The sequence below is a fragment of the Rhinopithecus roxellana genome, chromosome 11, assembly GCF_007565055.1.
Source record: "Rhinopithecus roxellana isolate Shanxi Qingling chromosome 11, ASM756505v1, whole genome shotgun sequence".
Taxonomy (NCBI): Eukaryota; Metazoa; Chordata; class Mammalia; order Primates; family Cercopithecidae; genus Rhinopithecus; species Rhinopithecus roxellana.
In genome coordinates this window covers 22,288,361-22,310,382 of record NC_044559.1, presented here as the reverse complement: position 1 = coordinate 22,310,382, position 22,022 = coordinate 22,288,361, and the positions used below count along the sequence as shown (strand labels likewise).

Here is a 22,022-nt window from a genome sequence, read left to right as displayed (position 1 = left end):
TTTTAAGTTAAACTTTTTAATTTGGAGTAATTGTAGATTCACATGCAGCTGAGTAAGAAATGATACAGAGATTTCATGAACCCTTCACCCAGTGCCCCTCAATGGGGAAATCTTGTGCCATATAGAAAAATATCACAACAAAGAAATTGACATTGCCAGGCGTGGTGACTCACGCCTATAATCCCAGCACTTTGGGAGGCTGAGGCGGGCGGATCATGAGATCAGGAGATCGAGACCATCCTGGCTAACAAGGTGAAACCCCGTCTCTACTAAAAATACAAAAAATTGGCCGGGCGCGGTGGCTCAAGCCTGTAATCCCAGCACTTTGGGAGGCCGAGTCGGGCGGATCACGAGGTCAGGAAATCGAGACCATCCTGGCTAACACGGTGAAACCCCGTCTCTACTAAAAAAACTACAAAAAACTAGCCGGGCGACGTGGCGGCGCCTGTAGTCCCAGCTACCCGGGAGGCTGAGACAGGAGAATGGCGTGAACCCAGGAGGCGGAGCTTGCAGTGAGCTGAGATCCGGCCACAGCACTCCAGCCTGGGTGACAGAGCGAGACTCCGTCTCAAAAAAAAAAAAAAAAAAAAAAAAAAATACAAAAAATTAGCCGGGCGTGGTGGTGCGCGCCTGTAGTCCCAGCTACTCAGAGGCTGAGGCAGGAGAAAGGCGTGAACCCAGGAGGTGGAGCTTGCAGTGAGCCAAGATTGCACCACTGCACTCCAGCCTGGGCGACAAAGCGAGACTCCGTCTCAAAAAATAAAATTGACATTAACACAGTTCACAACTTTATTCAGACTTCATCAGTTTTACAAGCATTCTGTGTATGTATAGATTAATATATTTACCACTAGAATTGAGATACAAGAGTTCTTTCATAAGGTATTCCTTTTGCTACCCTTTTATAGGTACACCCACCTTCTCCCTCCACCCACCCCAACCTCTATCCCTGGCAACCATTAATTTATCAATCTCAATAATTTTGTCATTTCAAGAATGTTACAGAAATGGAACCATACAGAGTGTAACCCAGATTGGCTTTACTAACTCAGCATAATCATCTTGAGATTTATCAAAGCTGTTGCATGTATCAACAGTTCACTTTTTACTGCTGAATAGAATTTCATACATAGAATTTTGGGAGGAAAATACTAAGCCGAAAAAATTCTTACGAGTCCCTAAATTCTTACCTGTCATTCCTTAGGAATGTGAAACATGAATAAAAGCATTAGAATGATAAAATAGCAACAACAAAAAAAACCCAGAGTTTTGTATTTTTTTCTTCCCCCCCCCCTTTTCTTTTTCTAGAGACAGGGTTTTCCTGTGTCACCAGGCTGTGCAGTGGCACAAATTAAAACTCACTGCAACCCCAAACTTCTGAGCTCATGTGATCTTCCTGCCCCGGCCTCCGGAGTAGCTAGGACGACAGGTGCACAGCACCATATTCAGCTAATCTTTTTACTTTTTGTAGAGACAGGGTCTCATTATGTTCCCCAGGCTGGTCTCAAATTCCTGGCCATTTTCCCATCTCGTTCTCTCAAAGTGCTAGCATTACAGGTATAAGCCACCACACACTGTCACAATTTTGATGTCACTCTTCTTATTCTGACAAGATATATCCCATATACATATTATTTTTCTTTTTTTCCTTTTTTTTTTTTTTGAGACTGAGTTTTGCTCTGTCACTCAGGCTGGAGTGCAGTGGCACAACCTCAGCTCACTGCATCCTCCACCTCCTGGGTTCAAGCGATTCTCCTGCCTCAGCCTCCCGAGTAGCTGGGATTACAGGCACCCGCCACCAAGCCCGGCTAATTTTTGTATTCTTAGTAGAGATGGGGTTTCATCATGTTGGCCAGGCTGGTCTCAAACTCCTGACCTCAGGCGATCCGCCCACCTCGGCCTCCCAAAGTGCTGGGATTACAGACGTGAGCCACCGTGCCTGGCCCCATATGTATATTATTTAAGGAACATGGCTCTTCAGCCTTCCAGAAGACCTACATTTTCCACATGATTTTCAATTTATAAAGTGGCTACTGAAATTTTAGCAATTATCCACTGAATATTTGAACCAATACTAAAATGACAGTTTACTGCTCAGCTTGATTAATGACAAAATTAAAAAGCTGAATGACATTCATATGATATCCATAAGTGATTAAAAGAGAAAGAAATTGAAAGTGATCAACCTGGCAGTCTCTATCTGCATATAACCTGACACCTGCTTTTAGTATGAGGTTTAAAAAAGAAAATCATACAGATTTCCCTTTTTTCTGTTTTTGTTTTTGAGACAGAGTCTCACTCTGTCACTCAGGCTGGAGTGCAGTGTTGCAATCATGGCTCACTGCAACCTCGACCTCCCAGACACAAACAATCCTCCCACCTTAGACTCCAAAGTAAGCAGGACTACAGGCGCTCACTACCATGCCCAGCTAATTTTTGTATTTTTGGTAGAGACAGGGTTTGCCATGTTGCCCAGGCTGGTCTTGAACTCCTGTGCTCAATGAGCAATCTGCCCCCCTGGGTCTCCCAAAGTGCTAGGATCACAGGCATAAGCCACTGTGCCTGGGCCATCATAAACATTTCTAGATCCAAGCTATAAATACTACAAAATTATATATATATATAAATTCCTTTTCACTCCTTAAACATGTACAGGAAATTTACTTTGATTATAGAAGAAACTATTATTCAACAGATTTATATAAAGACTGATACGGCTCTGGAAGCCTAAACTGCAAATAAAACAAAACAAAACAAAAAAAACTTCAGATATATAATCTAAGATAAATATACAAAAGTCTCTAAAGAATTTTAAAGAGAAAATCATTGCAATTATCTTCTAAAATAAGACAAAAGACTGGTTAACAAAAAATTCACAAGCCTAATAATTTATCAAATTTCAGTTCAATACAATAAAACCACTGCTAAATTAATAAACTGTGTTCATAAAGAAAAAAGCCAATTCATTGTCCTACAGAAATTCTGTTGTACTGGAATCATCAGAACTTTACCAACGTAAAATTAAATGCCTGACTTCGGTATCCTGGGCACAGTCAATGTAGAGAGCAGATGAAAAACCTAATTGTTCCATTCTTGGATTGGTAAATACAAATTCTGATCTATAGTGATCACTTAAAGATTCTAGTATGAAACAAAAACTATTTAAGAGGTAATTTTCGAAGTTGCCTCTTTCAGGTCACGATGACATCTGAGCAGCTCAGCTTATCTTCTAACCATATAGCAAAACACATTCCACTGAAAGGTTTGGCCTGATGACTATCCTCAGCCCAGATAACTAAACAACCTTAAGGAAATGAAGGAGGAGCAACAATCATACATTTTGAAGGCCAGTATCTTAATAATGACATATGACCCGCATCTCTATATTGAAATTCAGAAAACTGATATTAAGCAAGAAAAAAGCTGGAAGTTAGATATTTATTTACTAAGAATATTTAGCTTCTTCTAAAGGGAAATTGTAAAGCATCACATACAATGTATACTTTCTGATAATGATGAGCATAGCCTAACTTAACCAATGATAAATTACCAATTCAAATAAATGTCTTTAATGAAAAGGCCTGGAAACAGAATATTCTACAAATTGACTTAACTAGAAAACTAAAATAAATTTATTCTAAATGGTTTCTATTTAAAATTTTTAATTAACAAAAACAAATACTGTTAGGAGATACAAGTCTCATGACTACATCATAAGTACAGATAATAATCTACCTCAAAATTGCAAAGGGATTAGATTTTAAATGTTCTCATCACAAAAAAAATGATAAATGTAAGAGGTAATGCATGTTAATTGGCTTGATTTAGCCATTCCACATCAAATTGTACACCATAAATACATACAATTTTTGTCAATGGTTAAAAACACGCACATTTTATATATACACACACACACACACACACACACATATATATAATGTTTTTATTGTTCTAAAAGCACACACTTATATACTTTATTTTAAACACTGCACATGGTGGCTCACACTTGTAATCCCAGCACCTTGGAAGGACAAGGCAGGAGGATCACTTGAAAACAAGAGTTCGAGATGATCAACCTGGGCAACACAGCAAGACTTTGTCTCTACAAAAAAAATACAAAAATTAGCCAGTTGTGGTGGTATGTGCCTGTAGTCCCAGCTATTCAGGAGGCTGAGGCAGGAGAACCACTTGACCCCAGGAGGTTAAGGCTATAGTGAGCCATGATCAAGCCACTGCTCTCCAGCCTGGGTGACAGAGCAAGACCCTGTCTCAAAAACAATAATAATAATAATAATAATAATAATTTTAAAGCAAATTCTTGCAAGAGACCAATAACCCAAATTTTCTACATTAAAAAATTTTTTCAGGCCGGGCGCAGTGGCTCAAGCCTGTAATCCCAGCACTTTGGGAGGCCGAGACGGGCGGATCACGAGGTCAGGAGATCGAGACCATCCTGGCTAACACGGTTAAACCCCGTCTCTACTAAAAAGTACAAAAAACTAGCCGGGCGAGGTGGCGGTCGCCTGTAGTCCCAGCTACTCGGGAGGCTGAGGCAGGAGAATGGCGTGAACCCGGGAGGCGGAGCTTGCAGTGAGCTGAGATCAGGCCACAGCACTCCAGCTTGGGCGACAGAGCGAGACTCCGTCTCAAAAAAAAAAAAAAAAAAAAAAAAAAAAAAAAATTTTCAGGCTGGGAGTGATGGCTCACATCTGTAATTCCAGCACTTTTGGAGGCCGAGGTAGGAGGACTGCTTGCAGCCAGCAGTTCAAAACTAGCTTGGGCAACAGAGTGAGACCACATCTCCAGAAAAAAATTTTTGAAATTACCAAGCACAGCCAGGCACGGTGGCTTACTCCTGTAATCCCAGCACTTTGGGAAGCCAAGGCAGGCGGATCATGAGGTCAGGAGCTCAAGACCAGCCTGGTCAACATGGTGAAACCCAGTCTCTACCAAAAATAACTTGGGCATGGTGGCGCATGCCTGTAATCACAGCTACTCCGGAGGCCGAAGTAGGGGAGTTGCTTGAACCAGACCCAGGAGGCAGAGGTTGCAGTGAGCCAAGATTGCACCACTGCACTCCAGCCTGGGCTACAGCGCGAGACTCTGTCTCAAAAAAATTAATTAATTAATTAATTAAAAAATAATAAAAATTACTGAGCACTGTGGTACACACCTGTAGTCCTAGCTACTGGGGTGGTTGTGGCAGGTGGATTGCTTAAGCCCAGGAATTTGAGGTTACCGTGAGCTATGATCACACTACTGCACTGCAGCTTAGGCAACAGAATGAGACCCTGCCTCTTTAAATAAATAAACATAGATAAATTTTTTTTCAATGATCTAAAACATCAAGCCCTTGAAAATGTTTTTTCTATTGTTTCCAGTACATACACCTTACTGTATGAAAGAATGTAGGGTGCAGAATCCATCTAAAATCTTCCAGGATATACCATTCCAAATGAGACAGGAGTACATTCATTCAGGCTATGATACACACACATATGCGTGCGCACTCACACACACACCCTTTTTTTTTTTTTTTTTTTTTTTGAGACATGGTCTCGTTCTGTCACCCAGGCTGGTGGCATGATCTCAGCTCACCACAGCATCCACCTCTCAAGCTCAGGCGATCCTCCCACCTCTGCCTCTCAGGTAGCTGGGTCCGCAGGTGTAAGCCACCACACCCAGCTAATTTTTGTGTTTTTTTTGTAGAGACAGGGTTTCGCCATTTTGCCTAGGCTGGTCTGGAACTCCTGAGCTCAAGCAACCTGCCTGGCTCGGCCTCCCAAGGTGCATGGATTACAGGTGTGAGCCACCATGCCCAGCCTATGATATATATTAAATACAACTAGGATGTTTATTAAATGATGTTTACTAGTCCTTATTTCCACTGCTAAAAATGTTACATCCTAACCTAATGTTAATAAATACTTACAGTATAAAGACCAAGCAAATAACTGAAGAAAAAGTATAGAACTACATATAACATATTTTCCAAATGTATGTTATGCTTTATTACACAGACACACATAAATGTTCTGTTTTACACTTTAACATGCCATATCTAGCAACATATCTCACATACAGAAAAGAATCATTAGTACCCATTTGACAGGAATCTTTAGTTTTCACTTTTTCAGGGTTTAAGGAACAACAGCATCCTAACACCTAGAAATGCCACAAAGTGACCTACCATGAGGCAAATATCACCAGCCTACTTAACAAACCAACTATTGATATAATAATTAACTTCTGATATACTCAATAACAAGTAACAATGGTTTTCAAAATATATTAGTATTTATTGAAACAACAAAATGTTACCTAATTCTGACTTAGCTTTCCTATAGAGAGAAGACTGCACTTAGAAATTTTTTTGTCTGCTTACAAAAACTTACCTGTATGAACCAGTTTAGCCATTTTTCCAGTAAGATTTCAAAGTAATATTCATTTCCTTTTTCCTGTAGCCCAGAAACAGCTGAGTGATTAAGAGTCATTTCAGACTTCCTGTAGCTTCCATGTAACTTTTTAGCACCCCCAATATACTAGCACCTGTACTTATTCCTGGCTTTCCTGGTATGGGAGGCGAAGATGGTTCTAGTAGGGCCCAGATCTTTCTACCCCAGAAATTCACTTTAGGTGTAAATTTCTAATTTCTTCTTAAAAATAAATAATTACTGAATACATTATCTACTCCCAAGTACCCTATCTACTTATTTACTTATTTATAAAAAGAGGTTAAGTAAAAAGAAAATACAATTTAGGCTGGGCTGAGTGGCTCATGCCTGTAATCCCAGCACTTTGGGAGACCAAGGCCGGAGGAATGCTTGGGCCCAGGCATTTGAGACCAACCCAAGCAACATAGGAAGACCCCGTCTCTAATAAAATAAAATTTTTTAAAACAATACAGTTAAAAAATATATATATATACAGTTTAAGGCCGGGTGCAGTGGCTCACGTCTGTAATCCCAGCACTTTGGGAGGCCGAGGCAGGTGGATCATGAGGTCCAGAGTTCAAAACCAACCTGGCCAAGATGCTGAAACCCTGTCTCTACTAAAAAAATAAATAAATAACTAAAAAATACAAGAATTTCATTCCTGGGCTGGGTGTGGTGGCTCACACCTATAATCCTAACACTCCAGGAGGCCGAGGCAGGTAGATCACCTGAGGTCAGGAGTTCAAGACCAGCCTGGCTAACATGGTGAAACCCTGTCTCTACTAAAAATACAAAAATTAGCCAGCTGTGGTGATGCACACCTGTAATCCCAGCTACTTGGGAGGCTGAGGCAGGAGAATCGCTTGAACCCAGGAGGTGGAGGTTGCAATGAGCTGAGATCGTGCCACTGCATTCCAGCCTAGGCAACAGAGCCAGACTATCTCAAAAAAAAAAATTCATTCTTGGCAGGGTGTGGTGGCTCAAGCCTATAATCCCAGCACTTTGGGAGGCCGAGGTGGGGAGATCACTTGAGGCCAGGAGTTCAAGATCACCCTGGCCAACATGGCAAAACCCTGTCTCTACCAAAACTACAAAAATTAGTCTAGCATGGTGGTCATGCCTGTAATCCCACCTATTGGGGAAGTTGAGGCATGAGAATTGCTTGAACCCAGGAGGCAGAGGATGCAGTGAGCTGAGACTGCATCACTGCACTTCAGCCTAGGCAACAGTGAGACTCTGGCCAAAAAAGAAAACAAAAAAATACAAAAATTAGCTGGGTGCACACCTGTAGTCTCAGCTACTCAGAAGGCTGAGGAAAGAGAATTGGTTGAGCCTGGGAGGCGAAGGTTACAGTTAGCCAAAATTGCGCCATTGTACTCCAGCCTGGGCAACAGAGCAAGATTCTGTCCACCCAGCACCCCCTCGAAGAAAGAAAAAAAAAAATTCTTATTAACTTAGGTGCAATTTTCTAGCAACCAAAGACATTTTTCTCTTAAAGACTTTTATTAGTAGATATACAAAGCAGTATGGTGTACTAGTAGTTAGAAGTCTCGACTTAGGCCGGGCGCGGTGGCTCAAGCCTGTAATGCCAGCACTTTGGGAGGCCGAGACGGGCGGATCACGAGGTCAGGAGATCGAGACCATCCTGGCTAACACGGTGAAACCCCGTCTCTACTAAAATACAAAAAACTAGCCGGGCGAGGTGGCGGACACCTATAGTCCCAGCTACTTGGGAGGCTGAGGCAGGAGAATGGCGTGAACCCGGGAGGCGGAGCTTGCAGTGAGCTGAGATCCGGCCACTGCACTCCAGCCTGGGCGACAGAGCGAGACTCCGTCTCAAAAAAAAAAAAGAAGTCTCGACTTAGAACTAGATTTATACCATGAACTAAACATATGATCTGAGTTACTTAACCTCTCTGTACATTAATTTCATCATCTGTAAAATGAAGTGCCCACTTCATAGAGCTGTTTTGAGGATTAAACAGACAAAATACTTACCGATGATAGGCTTCTCGACGATACTTTTTCAGGGCATGCTTATCCATGTTAGCAGGCATATCTGCTGCATTCTGCAACCGATCACTCCAAGAGGTTGACATTTTATTTTAACTGTATTTTGTATTCTAGAAAAGAAAATCATTAATTTAGTAACTTAATATTGGCATTTGTATACTGACATCTGATTTTTTTAAAAATCAGAAAAACTCCAGCTTGCAAACTGCCTAATATAATTACCTATGAAAACACACTGAATACAGTAAATATGCTGAAAATTATACTGACACTTCTCAACAATCTAAAGTTGGAAAAATAATTTCATATGGTAATTTCAATCCAGAAAGATAATTTATACTTCCAAATAATTAAGTATCCTGCCAGTAATTACTAACTCTAATCCTAGATTCTAGAAAAGGCACTAAAACCACAGCACAGCACAGTTTGTGAAGATATATAATTCTAAGTTGATGTATGTTTTTAAAATATGTGTAGTAGGCAAATTTTAAATTCTGATCAACAGATTCTGATGTGGAGTTGAACAGTAGCAGGCACAGCAAGCAGGTTGGAGTAGGGGTACAGCTTGTTTCCCCATCCCTGTGAGACGCCAGCCCCATCCCTCTGCCTGCCCAGCCAATCCCGCTGTACTACCCCAAGGTGTGAGCCTGGGTTGGATACTGGCTACTCCCCAACAGACCCCCACCATCACAGGCAGCCAGAGCTCCAAGGCTCCTCGGAAGATGTGACCACCAGGGTTGCAGCAGGAGCTTCCCCCGCAAAGGCCAACAGACAAGACAATGGCCACGTGAAAAGCAATGAAGACTTATCTCCCAAGGGTGAAGGAGTGTTGCCCTCTGTGAACAGAACACATGAGACAGCCGGGGCCAATGGCGACGCCATTGAGCCAGCATCCCCTATCCAGGGTGCTGAGGCCAAGGGGGAAGTCTCCCTTAAAAAGTTATCTCTTAAGAAATCTTTCAAATTCAGCAGCCTGCTCTTCCACAAAAATTGGAAGGAGGATGGGGCGGTTCTTCTGCCTCTCAGCCAGAGGAAATGCAGGAGCAAGGTGCCTACAGCAACAAGAGCACTGCCCAGTAAGGGAAGGCTGTTGCTACCCCTGAGAGCCAGGAGCCCCCAGGCCAAGTGGGCAGAGGGTAATGCTGCCTCAGAAGAAGCCCCAGGCTACAGAGACATCCACTCCCTTGGGGCAGAGAGTGGCCCTATACCAGGTAGTGCTGAGCAGAATGAGTAGCTAGGTGGGGGCAGGTGGGTGATCTCTAAGCTGCAAAAACTGTGCTGTCCTTGTGAGGTCAATGCCTGGATCTGGTGCCCTGACTGCCTTCCTGTGCCCAGGAAGGAAGGGGCTATTGCCTCCTGCCAGCCACATTCCCTTTCTCCCTCTCACTCCCGTGGATTCTTCCATCAACCATCTGGTTTTCCTCTTAAGGTTAGTTGAAGATGGGCCCTGATAGCTTCCCGAGTTAGGTCAGTGATGTAAAATGTAGTTAGGTCAGTGATGTAAAATGCTCCTGGCCCTGGCCCTACCTCCTTCCCTGTCCCCACCTCTGCAGAAGTCAATTGTTGGTTTTCTTCCTCGATTATTTTCCAAGTAGGTTTTGTTTACCCTACTTCCCAAATCCTGAGCCAGAAGTGTGGTGCCTTATACTCCCAAACATTGCATGCCCAGCCTCCTGCCACTGAGTTTTAGTAGTCTCTTGTGCTGTGTCTGGTGGCACCTGGGCTGAAAAGGACACTGCCCCATCTAGGTTTTTGGTTTGTTTTTGAAACAGGGTCGCAGTGGCGTGATCTCTGCTCACTGCATCCCAGGCTCAAGCCATCTTCCCACCTCAGCTTCCCTAGTAGCTGGGACCACAGGCAGAGACGGGGAAAAGGAGGGGGGGTCTCTACAAAAGATGTTGCCCAGGATGGTCTCGAACTCCTGGGCTCAAGCAATCTGCTCACCTCAACCTCCCAAAGTGCTGTGATTACAGGCGTGAGAGCCACTCCCCAGCCTCCATCTAGGTTTTCATAAATGTCTTACTCATGTGGAAATCTCCAGCTTGCACATCAAATGTGTCTCTTTTTTTGACTTGGTAAGAAAGTATTAGGCTTTGGAGTTGGGGTAGGTCTGTAATGTGAAACAACTTGTCTTTTCTTCTCCCATTGTTATAAATAACTTATAATGCCAAACCTCAGATTTTTCCTTTTTTCTTTTTTTCTAAGCTGCTAAAACCATTCTCTTCCACCTGGTTTTACTGTAATTTGGAAAAGGAAAAAATGTCACCCCTTTAAAAGATAAATATATTTTGATAACATACTAAGTTCAGTCAATGGTGGCACAAATACAAGCAATAAATATTTGATTTCTATTTATTGCATTTTTTTTTTTTTTTTTTTTTTTTTTTTTTGAGACGGAGTCTCGCTCTGTCACCCAAGCTGGAGTGCAGTGGCCGGATCTCAGCTCACTGCAAGCTCCGCCTCCCGGATTCACGCCATTCTCCTGCCTCAGCCTCCCGAGTAGCTGGGACTACAGGCGCCCACCACCTCGCCCGGCTAGTTTTTTGTACTTTTTAGTAGAGACGGGGTTTCACCGTGTTAGCCAGGATGGTCTCGATCTCCTGACCTCGTGATCCACCCGTCTCGGCCTCCCAAAGTGCTGGGATTACAGGCTTGAGCCACCGTGCCCGGCCTTATTGCATGTTTTTACATTTTTCTATAATAAATTATTTTCGGCTGGCAATAAAGACTATGAGCGGCCGGGTGCAGTGGCTCAAGCCTGTAATCCCAGTACTTTGGGAGGCCGAGACGGGCGGATCACGAGGTCAGGAGATCGAGACCATCCTGGCTAACAAGGTGAAACCCCGTCTCTACTAAAAAAAAAAAATACAAAAAATTAGCTGAGCATGGTGGCGGGCCCCTGTAGTCCCAGCTACTCGGGAGGCTGAGGCAGGAGAATGGCATGAACCTGGGAGGCGGAGCTTACAGTGAGCCCAGATCGCGCCACTGCACTCCAGCCTGGGCAACAGAGCGAGACTCCGTCTCAAAAAAAAAGACTATGAGCAAAAAAAAGGAATAAACTAAAACATTTCATCTAACTAGGATAAACATCTAAAATGAGGTGTACAGCTTAAGTGTCTTTAACTACTTTAACACCAGGCTATTCTTAGGTTTCACTTCTGTTTTTGAAGTTTTCATCAGTTAAGTAGTTTCAAATAAGGATGAAAAATATCCTCTTAGAGTTACGAAGTCTATTAACATTTTATAAAAATAGCATTATTTGTGAAAACATCTGGAGCCTAAGACAGTTCCCATCTTGAAAATGCTAACATCATTTATGACATGAAGTCAATATATACCTCCCTTCCTCTCTCCCTTCCTCTGAGACAGGGTCTCACTGTTGCCCAGGCTGGAGTGCAGTGACATGATCATAGCTCACTGTAACCCTGAACTCCTGGGCTCAAGTGATCCTTCCACCTCAGACTCCAGAACAGCTAGAACTACAGGCACTTACCACAACACCCAGCTAATGTTTTTTTTAAATTTGTGTACAGACAGGGTCTCATTATGTTGTCCAGGGTAAGTCTTTTTAATATAAATCACCTCTGTGGCTTTTAAAAAAATAATTTATTCAGGGGAAATTCACATAAAATTGACCACTTTAAAGTGAACAAGTTGGTGGCATTTAGTGCAACCACCAACTCCTTTTAGTGTCAAAATACTTTCATGACTCTAAAGTAAAACCCCTTATCCATTACGCACTTTCTCCCCACTATGCCCTCCACCCCCAATCTAGACTCTGTCTCTGGATTTAACTATTCTGGATATTTCATATAAATGGAATCATACAACATGTGACCTTTTGTGTCTGCCTTCTTTCAGTTAGCATAATATTTTCAAAGCTCATCCATGTAGTATCACATATCACATTTCATTCCTTCTAATGACTGAATAATCCATTGTGCAGGAACAACTGGGTCTCCTTTTGTGGAAAAATGAACTTAATCCACACCCCTCAACACACACAAAATTTAAGATGGATCATAGACCTAAATGTAAAATCTAAAACTATAAAACTTGTACACAGACCAGGCGCAGTGGTTCATGCCTATAATCCCATCACTTTGGGAGGCCAAAGTGGGCGGATCACTTGAGCTCAAGAATTTGAAGCCTGGGCAACATGGCGAAAACCCATCTCTACAAAAAATACAAAAATTAGCTGAGGCCGGGCGCGGTGGCTCAAGCCTGTAATCCCAGCACTTTGGGAGGCCGAGACGGGCGGATCACGAGGTCAGGAGATCGAGACCATCCTGGCTAATATGGTGAAACCCCGTCTCTACTAAAAAATACAAAAAACTAGCCGGGCGACGAGGCAGGCGCCTGTAGTCCCAGCTACTGGGGAGGCTGAGACAGGAGAATGGCGTGAACCCGGGAGGCGGAGCTTGCAGTGAGCTGAGAGCTGGCCACTGCACTCCAGCCTGGGCGGCAGAGCAAGACTCCGTCTCAAAAAAAAAAAAAAAAAAAAAAAAAAAAATTAGCTGGGCATGGTGGTCCGTACCTATAGTCCCAGCTACTTGGGAGGCTGAGGCAGAAGTATCGCTTGAGCCCAGCAGAGGTTGCAGTGAGGCGGAGGCTGAGACAGCTTGCAGTGAGCCGATTATGCCACTGTACTCCAGCTTCAGTGACAGAGGAAGACCTATCTCAAAAAAAAAAAAAAAAAAGCCAGGCACAGTGGCTCATGCCTGTAATCCCAGCACTTTGGGAGGCCGAGGCGGGCAGATCACGAGGTCAAGAGATCAAGACCATCTTGGCCATCATGGTGAAACCCCATCTCCACTAAAAACACAAAAATTAGCTGGGTGTGGTGGCTACTCGGAAGGCTGAGGCAGGAGAATTGCTTGAACCCAGGAGATATAGGTTGCAGTGACTTGATATCGTGCCACTGCACTTCAGCCTAGGGGACAGAGCAAGACTCTGTCTCAAAAAAAAAAAAAAAAAGATAAATAAGGCAAGAAAATAAAGAATGACAACGGTCATACTCTCAGAGGCATCTGAACCAGGGCAACTATCTTGAGTAGCAGCTGGGTAAAATAAAGCTGAGACCTAATGGGCTACATTCCCAGATGATTAAGCATTCTAAGTCACAAGACGAGACAGGAGGTCAGCACAAGATACAGATCATAAAGACCTTGCCGATAAAATATCTTACAATAAAGAAGCCAGCCAAAACCAACCAAAAGCAAGATGGCAATGAGAGTGACCTCTGCTGTCCTCACTACTACACTCCCACCAGCACGACAGTTTACAAAGGCCATGGTTACATCAGGAAGTTACCCTATATGGTCTAAAAAGGGGAGGCATGAATAATTCACCCTAGTTTAGTATATAATCAAGAAATAAGCATAAAAATGGAGAAGCAGCGACTGGCGCAGGGGCTCACGCCTGTAATCCCAGCACTTTGGGAGGCCAAAGCGGGTGATCACCTGAGGTCAGGAGTTCGAGACCAGTCTGACCAACATGGTGAAATCCCATCTCTACTAAATACAAAAAATTAGCTGGACATGGTGGCGCACACCTGTAACACCAGCTACTTGGGTGGCTAAGGCAGGAGAATTGCTTTAACCCGGGAGGTGGAGGTTGCAATGAGCCGAGATCACGCCACTACACTGCAGCCTGGGCAACGAGAGCAAGACTCTGTCTCAAAAAAAAAAAAAAAAAAAAAAAAAGACAAGCAGCAGCCCTTAGGGTTGCTCTGCCTACAGAGTGGTCATTCTTTTATTCCTCTATATTATTTTTTTTCTTTTTCGAGATGGAGTCTCGCTCTGTAGGCCAGGATGGAGTGCAGTGACATGATCTTGGCTCACTGCAACCTCCGGCTCCCAGTTTCAAGTGATTCTCCTGCCTCAGCCTTCTGAGTAGCTGGGATTACAGGCACGCGCCACCTTGCCCAGTTAATTTTTGTATTTTTAGTAGAGACGGGGTTTCACCATGTTGGTCAGGCTGGTGTCGAACTCCTGACCTAATGATATGTTGGTCAGGCTGGTGTCGAACTCCTGACCTAATGATCTGCCCACCTTAGCCTCCCACAGTGCTGGGATTACAGGTGTGAGCTACCGTGCTCAGCCTCCTCTACTTCCTTAATAAACTTGCTTTCACTTTACAGACTCACCCTAAATTCTTCATTACGTCAGATCCAAGAACCCTCTCTTGGGGTCTGGATCAGGACCCCTTTCCTGTAACAATACTGTAGGTAGGAAAACCAGGGAAGGCCTCTTTGAGGAGATAATATTTGTTCAGAGACCTGCGTAAAGTAAGGGAGTGATATACAAAATAAAGAAAGTTGTATGTACAACAACTGCACATACACAAACAACAACTGCACCCAAGTAGATGGGATTACAGGTGCACGCCACCACGCCCGGCTAATTTTTTGTATTTAGTAACACAGTGGTTTGCACCTATACTCCCAGCTACTTAGGAGGCTGAGGCAGGAGGATCGCTTGAGCCCAGGAGTTTGACGTTGCAGCGAGCTACAATCATACCACTGCACTTCAGCCTGGGTGACAGTGAGACCCAATTTCTAAACAAAAAAATAAACAATAAACCAACCTACCACAGGGTTGGCATATATACATCATATTAATCTGTTCTGTATATTATGGTTTATGTGCACACGCAAAAGATTCAGAATATTTTATTCTCTTAGGAGGTTAAAATATTGTCTCTGCAACCTTGTTTGTATACTTAATTTGTTCTAAGTCCCTCTTCATGGCTAAGAAAGAACTTAAAAAACTAAAACAAAATTGCATTTATATATTGTTTCCATTAGATGTTTTCTCTCTCTCTCCTATTGGGAGGAAAAAGACAAGCTATGATTTGGGACAAAATATTTGCAAACATACATCTGACAAAAGGACTTGTATCCAGAATATATGAAGGGCTCTCAAAATGCAATAATAAGATAAATAATCCAATTAAAATACAGGCAAAAGATATGCATAGACATTTCATCAAAGAATATATATAAATGGCAAATATGCACATGAAGTGATGTTTAACATCATTTGTCACTAGGGAGATACAAATTAAAAACACAGTAAGATACCAAAATATGCCTATTTGAATATTTAAAATTGAAAAGACAGACAATATCAAATGTTGTTGAGAATGTAGAGCAACTTGAATTCTACTACACTGCTGGAAAGAAAATAAAAATGGCACAAGCACTCTGGAAAAGTTTGCCATTTCTTTAAAACTTAAACATATACCTATCATATGTCCCAGCCTTTTTAAGTAATTGTCCAAGAGAAATTAAAGCATATCCATATAAAGACTTGAACACAGGCTTGGGCACAGTGGCTCATGCCTGTAATCCCAATACTTTGAAAGGCCAAGGCCGGGCGCGGTGGCTCAAGCCTGTAATCCCAGCACTTTGGGAGGCCGAGACGGGTGGATTACGAGGTCAGGAGATCGAGACCATCCTGGCTAACACGGTGAAACCCCGTCTCTACTAAAAAAAATACAAAAAAACTAGCCGGGCGAGGTGGCGGGCGCCTGTAGTCCCAGCTACTCGGGAGGCTGAGGCAGGAGAATGGCGTGAACCCGGGAGGCGGAGCTTGCAGTGAGCTGAGATCCGGCCACTGCACTCCAGCCTGGGCGACAGAGTGAGATTCCGTCTCAAAAAAGAAAAAAAAAAAAAAAAGAAAGAAAGGCCAAGATGGGCAGATTGCTTGAACCCAGGAGTTCAAGAGCAGCCTGGGCAACATGGCAAAATGCAGTCTTCACAAAAATTGAAAAATTAGCTGGGCATGGTGGCACATGCCTGTTGTCCCAGCTACTTGGAAGGATCACATGAGCCCAAGAGGTTGAGGCTACAGTGAGCCAAGATCGTCTCGTGCCATTGCACTCCAGCCTGGGTGACAGAGATCCTATCTCAAAAAAAAAATTAAAAAAAAAAACATACACAAATGTTCACAGCAGCTTTGTGATGGCCAGAAACTACAAACAACCCAAATGTTATCAACAAGTGAATGGATAAAAATACTTATGGTACATCTATACAATGTAATACTACTACGCAATACAAAGGAATAAAGCATTTAAATGCAAAACATTTAAAAAATTCATAATAATTACACTGAGTGAAAGACAACGAGTATATAGTGTATGATTCCGTATATATAAAATCCTAGAAAATGCACACTAATCTGACAGAACGCAGATCAGTGGTTCCCTGGGGTAGGGAGGTCAAGTAGGGAAAGGAGGAGGTATTACAAAGGAGCCCAGGAAAACTTTTGGGGAGAAGCGGTGATACGTTCAATATCTTCATTTTGGTGATGGTTTCATGGGTACATATATATATGTCAAAACTTATTACACACTCTATGTGCAACTTATTGTATACCAATTATGCCACAATAAGACTGTTTTTCAGCCAGTGGCAGTGGCTCACACTTGTAATCCCAGAACTCTGGGAGACCGAGGTGAGTGGATCACCTGATGTAAGGAGATCACATCACTGTACCCCAGCCTGGACAGCAGAGCGAGACTCTGTCTTGAAAAAAAAAAAATTTTTTTCACAGGCAAAACATGCACAGTCCCCTTTACCACTACCATCACCTTCCCCCAAAGAAAGGAAAACAGCTGCTCCAACAGCTTGAGGCAACTGCTGAAAACAGGAAGCAAAGAGCAACTGAAACTGTAGGGTAAGCCTGGTTAGCAATGTGCACTGAATATTCTTTCCCTCAAAATGGTATGCCAATAAAATGCTGATAGCCACATGTAGTAAGACCACTATCTTTAAACTACAATGAAAGGAAATTTTGTCCCTCCCATAATTACCCTCTCATTACTTAACATAATGTTAAGAAAAGTTCAAGAATTATGATGTAGTACAGTAACATTCTTCACGCCATGCCCAAATTGATAAAAGTACATAAATAGCAGTCAAGGCCGGGCGTGGTGGCTCAAGCCGGAAATCCTAGCACTTTGGGAGGCCAAGGTGGGTGGATCATTTGAGGTCAGGAGTTCGAGACAATGACTCTAGCAAAAATGGAAAAAAATTAGCTGGGCAAGGTGGCGTATCTCTGTAGCCCCAGCTACTCGGGAGGCTGACGCAGGAGAACTGCTTGAACCCGGGAGGGGGAGGTTGCAGTGAGCTGAGATTGTGCCCCTGCACTCCAGCCTGGGCAAAAGAGCAAGACTCCATCACAAAAAAAAAAAAAAAGCAATCAGCACTTCTTTTCATGACAATTCTGCATTAAGACAAAATGCCATGCTGCTAGAGTTATACACTGGCAAACGCTCTTTAAAAAGTCATTTTACATGGCCGGGCGCGGTGGCTCAAGCCTATAACCCCAGCACTTTGGGAGGCCGAGACGGGAGGATCACAAGGTCAGGAGATCGAGACCATCCTGGCTAACATGGTGAAACCCCCGCCTCTACTAAAAAATACAAAAAACTAGCCGGGCGAGGTGGCGGGCGCCTGTAGTCCCAGCTACCCAGAAGGCTAAGGCAGGAGAATGGCGTAAACCCGGGAGGCAGAGCTTGCAGTGAGCTGAGATCCGGCCACTGCATTCCAGCCTGGGCGACAGAGTGAGACTCCGTCAGGGGAAAAAAAAAAAAAAAAGTCATTTTACACGTCTATTTCAAGTCAGGTGAGTAATTCATTTGGAATAAAGTAAGAAGCACTTTCACAGTATGTAGAGCAGGTCTATCAGGCGAAGTGTTTAACACATGGCAGTTTGAATCAAATACTCATTTTTCAATGGAAAAAGTATGTCAACGTAGATAATAGGGTAATAACAGCAGTATGAATAATCACTAGTTTCTATTTCACTGAAATTTTAATTTTGTATTTAAAATACAAAACTTGGGTGGTTCACACCTGTAATCCCAGCACTTTGGGAGGCCGAGGCAGGTGGATCACCTGAGGTCAGGAGTTTGAGACCAGCTGGCCAACAAGATGAAACCCTATCTCTACTAAAAATACAAAAATTAGCCAAACATGCTGGCAGGCACTCTTAATCCCAGCAACTTGGGAGGTTGAGGCAGGAGAATCACTTGAACCTGGGAGGCAGAGCTTGCAATGAGCCAAGATCTCGCCACTGTACTCTAGCCTGGGTGACAGAGCAAGACTCCATCTCAAAAAAAAAAAAAAAAAACAAAACAAAACAAAAAAACAAATACAAAACTTGGCATTTATAAGTTTTATAATCAACCCATTCATTCTCATTCTAAGAACACTGCCCTAAAACTTAAATGGAAAGGATAATTTTAAATAATTTCTTCAAATTTTCTCACCAGCCTGAAACTTATTTTGGTCTCTAAATACAACAACTTTCATTGCATATTACTTACGTTAAAGTAGTTTCTGGAAAAAGAAAAGTTAAAGCTATATCCTCCACTTGTATGCCTCATATTGTACTAAACAGCCACATTTTATTCAGTCTTTGATAACCCCAATCCTTGGCAGATGAGCAAGTAAAATCAATAAACTATAGTAGCCACTTGGTTTTATCATTATATTGTGATTAAGGGTCCTCTCTGTAACACAGCCACAAACCAACTTACTTACAAATACATCTCCCTAAAAACATGGAAAGTCAGATGCAAGTTTACTTTATCTACCAGTACTGCTGAAAAACTAAATCATCATATTTGTAGTTAAGTGTCACCTATAACTCAAAGAACAGCACTGTGAAATAAGCTATAGCTTTTTAAAGTATTTTGTAAATTTTAATCCTTATCATCACAAAACACATGAAAGGAGATATATATATGTATATATACACACACATATATAAAACACTTTAAGTGGGGGTGGGAGGTGGGTGAGTGATGAGAAATTACCTAATGAGTACAATGTACACTACTCAGGTGATGGTTACACTGAAAAGCCATACCACCGCTATGCTATATATCCAAAACTGTATCCCCCTAAATCTATAAAAATTACAAAATAAAATAGTTTAAGATGAAAAAATGCCTATTTTTCCAGAAGACTCCTTAAAACTGTGCATTTAAATTATGTTAAGTGTTTCACTACCTCTCATCATCTTTTCAACAGTTCATGATAAGTTTTTTTTGTTTGTTTGTTTTTTAGTTTCTTTGAGACAGGAGTTTCACTCTTGTTGCCCAGGTGGAGTGCAATGATGCAATCTTGGCTCACTGCAACCTCCGCCTCCCAGATTCAAGCAATTCTCCTGCCTCAGCCTCCCAAGTAGCTGGGATTACAGGCATGCACTACCATGCCTGGCTAATTTTGTATTTTTAGGACAGATGGGATTTCACCGTGTTGGTCAGGCTGGTCTACAACTCCTGACCTCAAGTGATCCACCTGCCTCCCAAAGTGCTGGAATTACAGGCATGAGTCACTGCGCCCAGCATATAAACAAGTTTTTTGCTTGCTTTTCATTTCATTATTTTCATTCAGAGTTCTTTTTTTTTTTTTTTTTTGAGACGGAGTCTCGCTCTGCCGCCCAGGCTGGAGTGTAGTGGCCCGATCTCAGCTCACTGCAAGCTCCGCCTCCCGGGTTCACGCCATTCTCCTGCCTCAGCCTCCCAAGTAGCTGGGACTACAGGCGCCCGCCACGTCGCCCGGCTAGTTTTTTGTATTATTAGTAGAGACGGGGTTTCACCATGTTAGCCAGGATGGTCTCGATCTCCTGACCTCGTGATCCGCCCGTCTCGGCCTCCCAAAGTGCTGGGATTACAGGCTTGAGCCACCGCGCCCGGCCTCATTCAGAGTTCTTTATGTCATTTGTCCCAAATTGCACTACACATTCCTGTCAAAGGCCAACACTCATAGCTCACACACCAAAGTGATGCCGACGGTTAACAAACTCCAACTAATATCGCACTTACCCACACACATCACTCACTCTCCTCTTACCCTACTTTACTTGTTTTTTGCACGTAAGCCTTACATTTGACAGTTTGCATTCTGTCAATCTCTCCAAAATATAAGCTCCATAAGGAAGAGGAATGTTTTATTTGCTGCTCTATCCCCAGCATCTGGCAGGGTAGACTTAACAGACAAATAAATGAACCACTAAACCTCTATACATGGAGTCCTTTGCTTTTCAGAAGCCTATTTTTGTGTAAGCCTGAAAATGCAAGAATAACTGCACAAGTCCTTTTAATGCTCTAAATGAATATTCGTGAAATCTTACTCTTGGTTCACAAATACATAAGATTCTTGGCTTGATTAACGTAATATTTTGCTAATATTTCAACATCAGGCCTTGGAACAAAAGCTTCCTTGTTCTCTGAAGGAAAAAATAACAAAGTTGAGAAGAGATCTTGTCGAGTGAGAAATGCAGTACCTGTTGCCTTGACAATTTGTTTTTCTTCTTCAAGCAGCTACATGCTCCTATCTGTAGTCTGAAATTTTAACTAGAAACTACAAATTTATTTCATCTGTTGCTAAAGTTTTAAAAAACATACAAAAAAGACTGGAATTTTGCTACGTTCTCATCAACATTCTATTGCTACTATCCTGCCATATCACATAGACTGCTATATATTTGTTCTACATCAACACATTAAGGTTGCTTCTAACTGAATGTTTTGAATAATTCCAGACCTTCAACAATAACATGGTTATTGACACAAAGGAACAAGAGAGCATGTAAGGAAAACATTTTACAATATTGAGCTATTTCTTCAAAACATTGCCATAATTAACTGAGGTCTTCAAAAGCATACAGGTATAAACAAGCTGCACAATTTTTACATTCAGACCATATATAACACTTTGCACCTTTAGTAATGATTCCTGAATACTCCTTTAAAAAAAAAAAATAGGGCAAGGTACAGTGGTTCACACCTATCATCCCACCACTCTGGGAGGCCAAGCCAGGCGGATCTCTTGAGCTTATGAGTTCGAGACCAGCCTAGGCAACGTGGCAAAACCCCCATCTCTATAAAAACATGCAAAAATTAGACAGGCATGGCGACGGGTGCCTGCAGACCCAGCTACTCGGGAGGGTGAGGTAGGAAGACTGCTTGAGCCAGGAAGGCAGAGGTTGCGTGAGCCAAGATCGCATCACTGCACACTCCAGCCTGGACAACAGACAAAGACTCTGTCTCAAAAAAAAAAAAAAAAAAAAAGGCAGATAAAAAACGGCTTTATTTCAAAAAAGAACTCATTCTCTTACCAATGGACTCCTGCTCACCATTCAACTTTGGTTCAGCTTTTTTTCCTCTTACAAAATAATTTAAAAAGATAAAATCAGAAAGGCATAAATAACCAGACCACAGTATTTCTACCTTTTAATAAATAAATTCGCACTCAAGGTTTAGTCCACCTATTTGGTTAAAATTCAGAGATATGCATTAGTTCAATGCCTTAATAATGCTAACATAATAACAGCCAACATTTATTGAGTACTTACTATTTTTCATGTATGATTCTAAGCAGTATAGTACATATTTTAACTCATTGACTTTTCAGAACAACCCTATATGTTAGGTACTATTATTCTCATTTTACGAAGAAGTAAACAGGAAAAAGAAGTTAGAAAATGTGAAGTCACAGAATTATACTGTAGTTAAGAGTACAGATTCTGGAGCCACACTGCCTGGGTTCAAAAC

The 22,022-nt window shown here is 42.3% G+C and overlaps 1 protein-coding gene and 1 pseudogene across 10 annotated transcripts in view; one reads left to right on the top strand and one right to left on the bottom strand.

Moving 5' to 3' along the window:
- NT5C2 (5'-nucleotidase, cytosolic II) overlaps positions 1-22,022 on the bottom strand; it is a 106,409-nt gene that overhangs the window by 77,111 nt on the left and 7,276 nt on the right. For all 10 annotated transcript variants that reach the window (XM_030941375.1, XM_030941373.1, XM_030941380.1 and 7 more), the window contains exon 2: positions 8,433-8,557. Coding sequence is in view for 2 of the 10 variants with exons in the window: in XM_010356189.2 (XP_010354491.1) it covers positions 8,433-8,533 (101 nt within the window). In the remaining 8 variants the exon portion in view is untranslated. The remainder of the gene's footprint in view (positions 1-8,432; positions 8,558-22,022) is intronic.
- Positions 8,755-9,681, top strand: LOC104656562 (annotated as a pseudogene).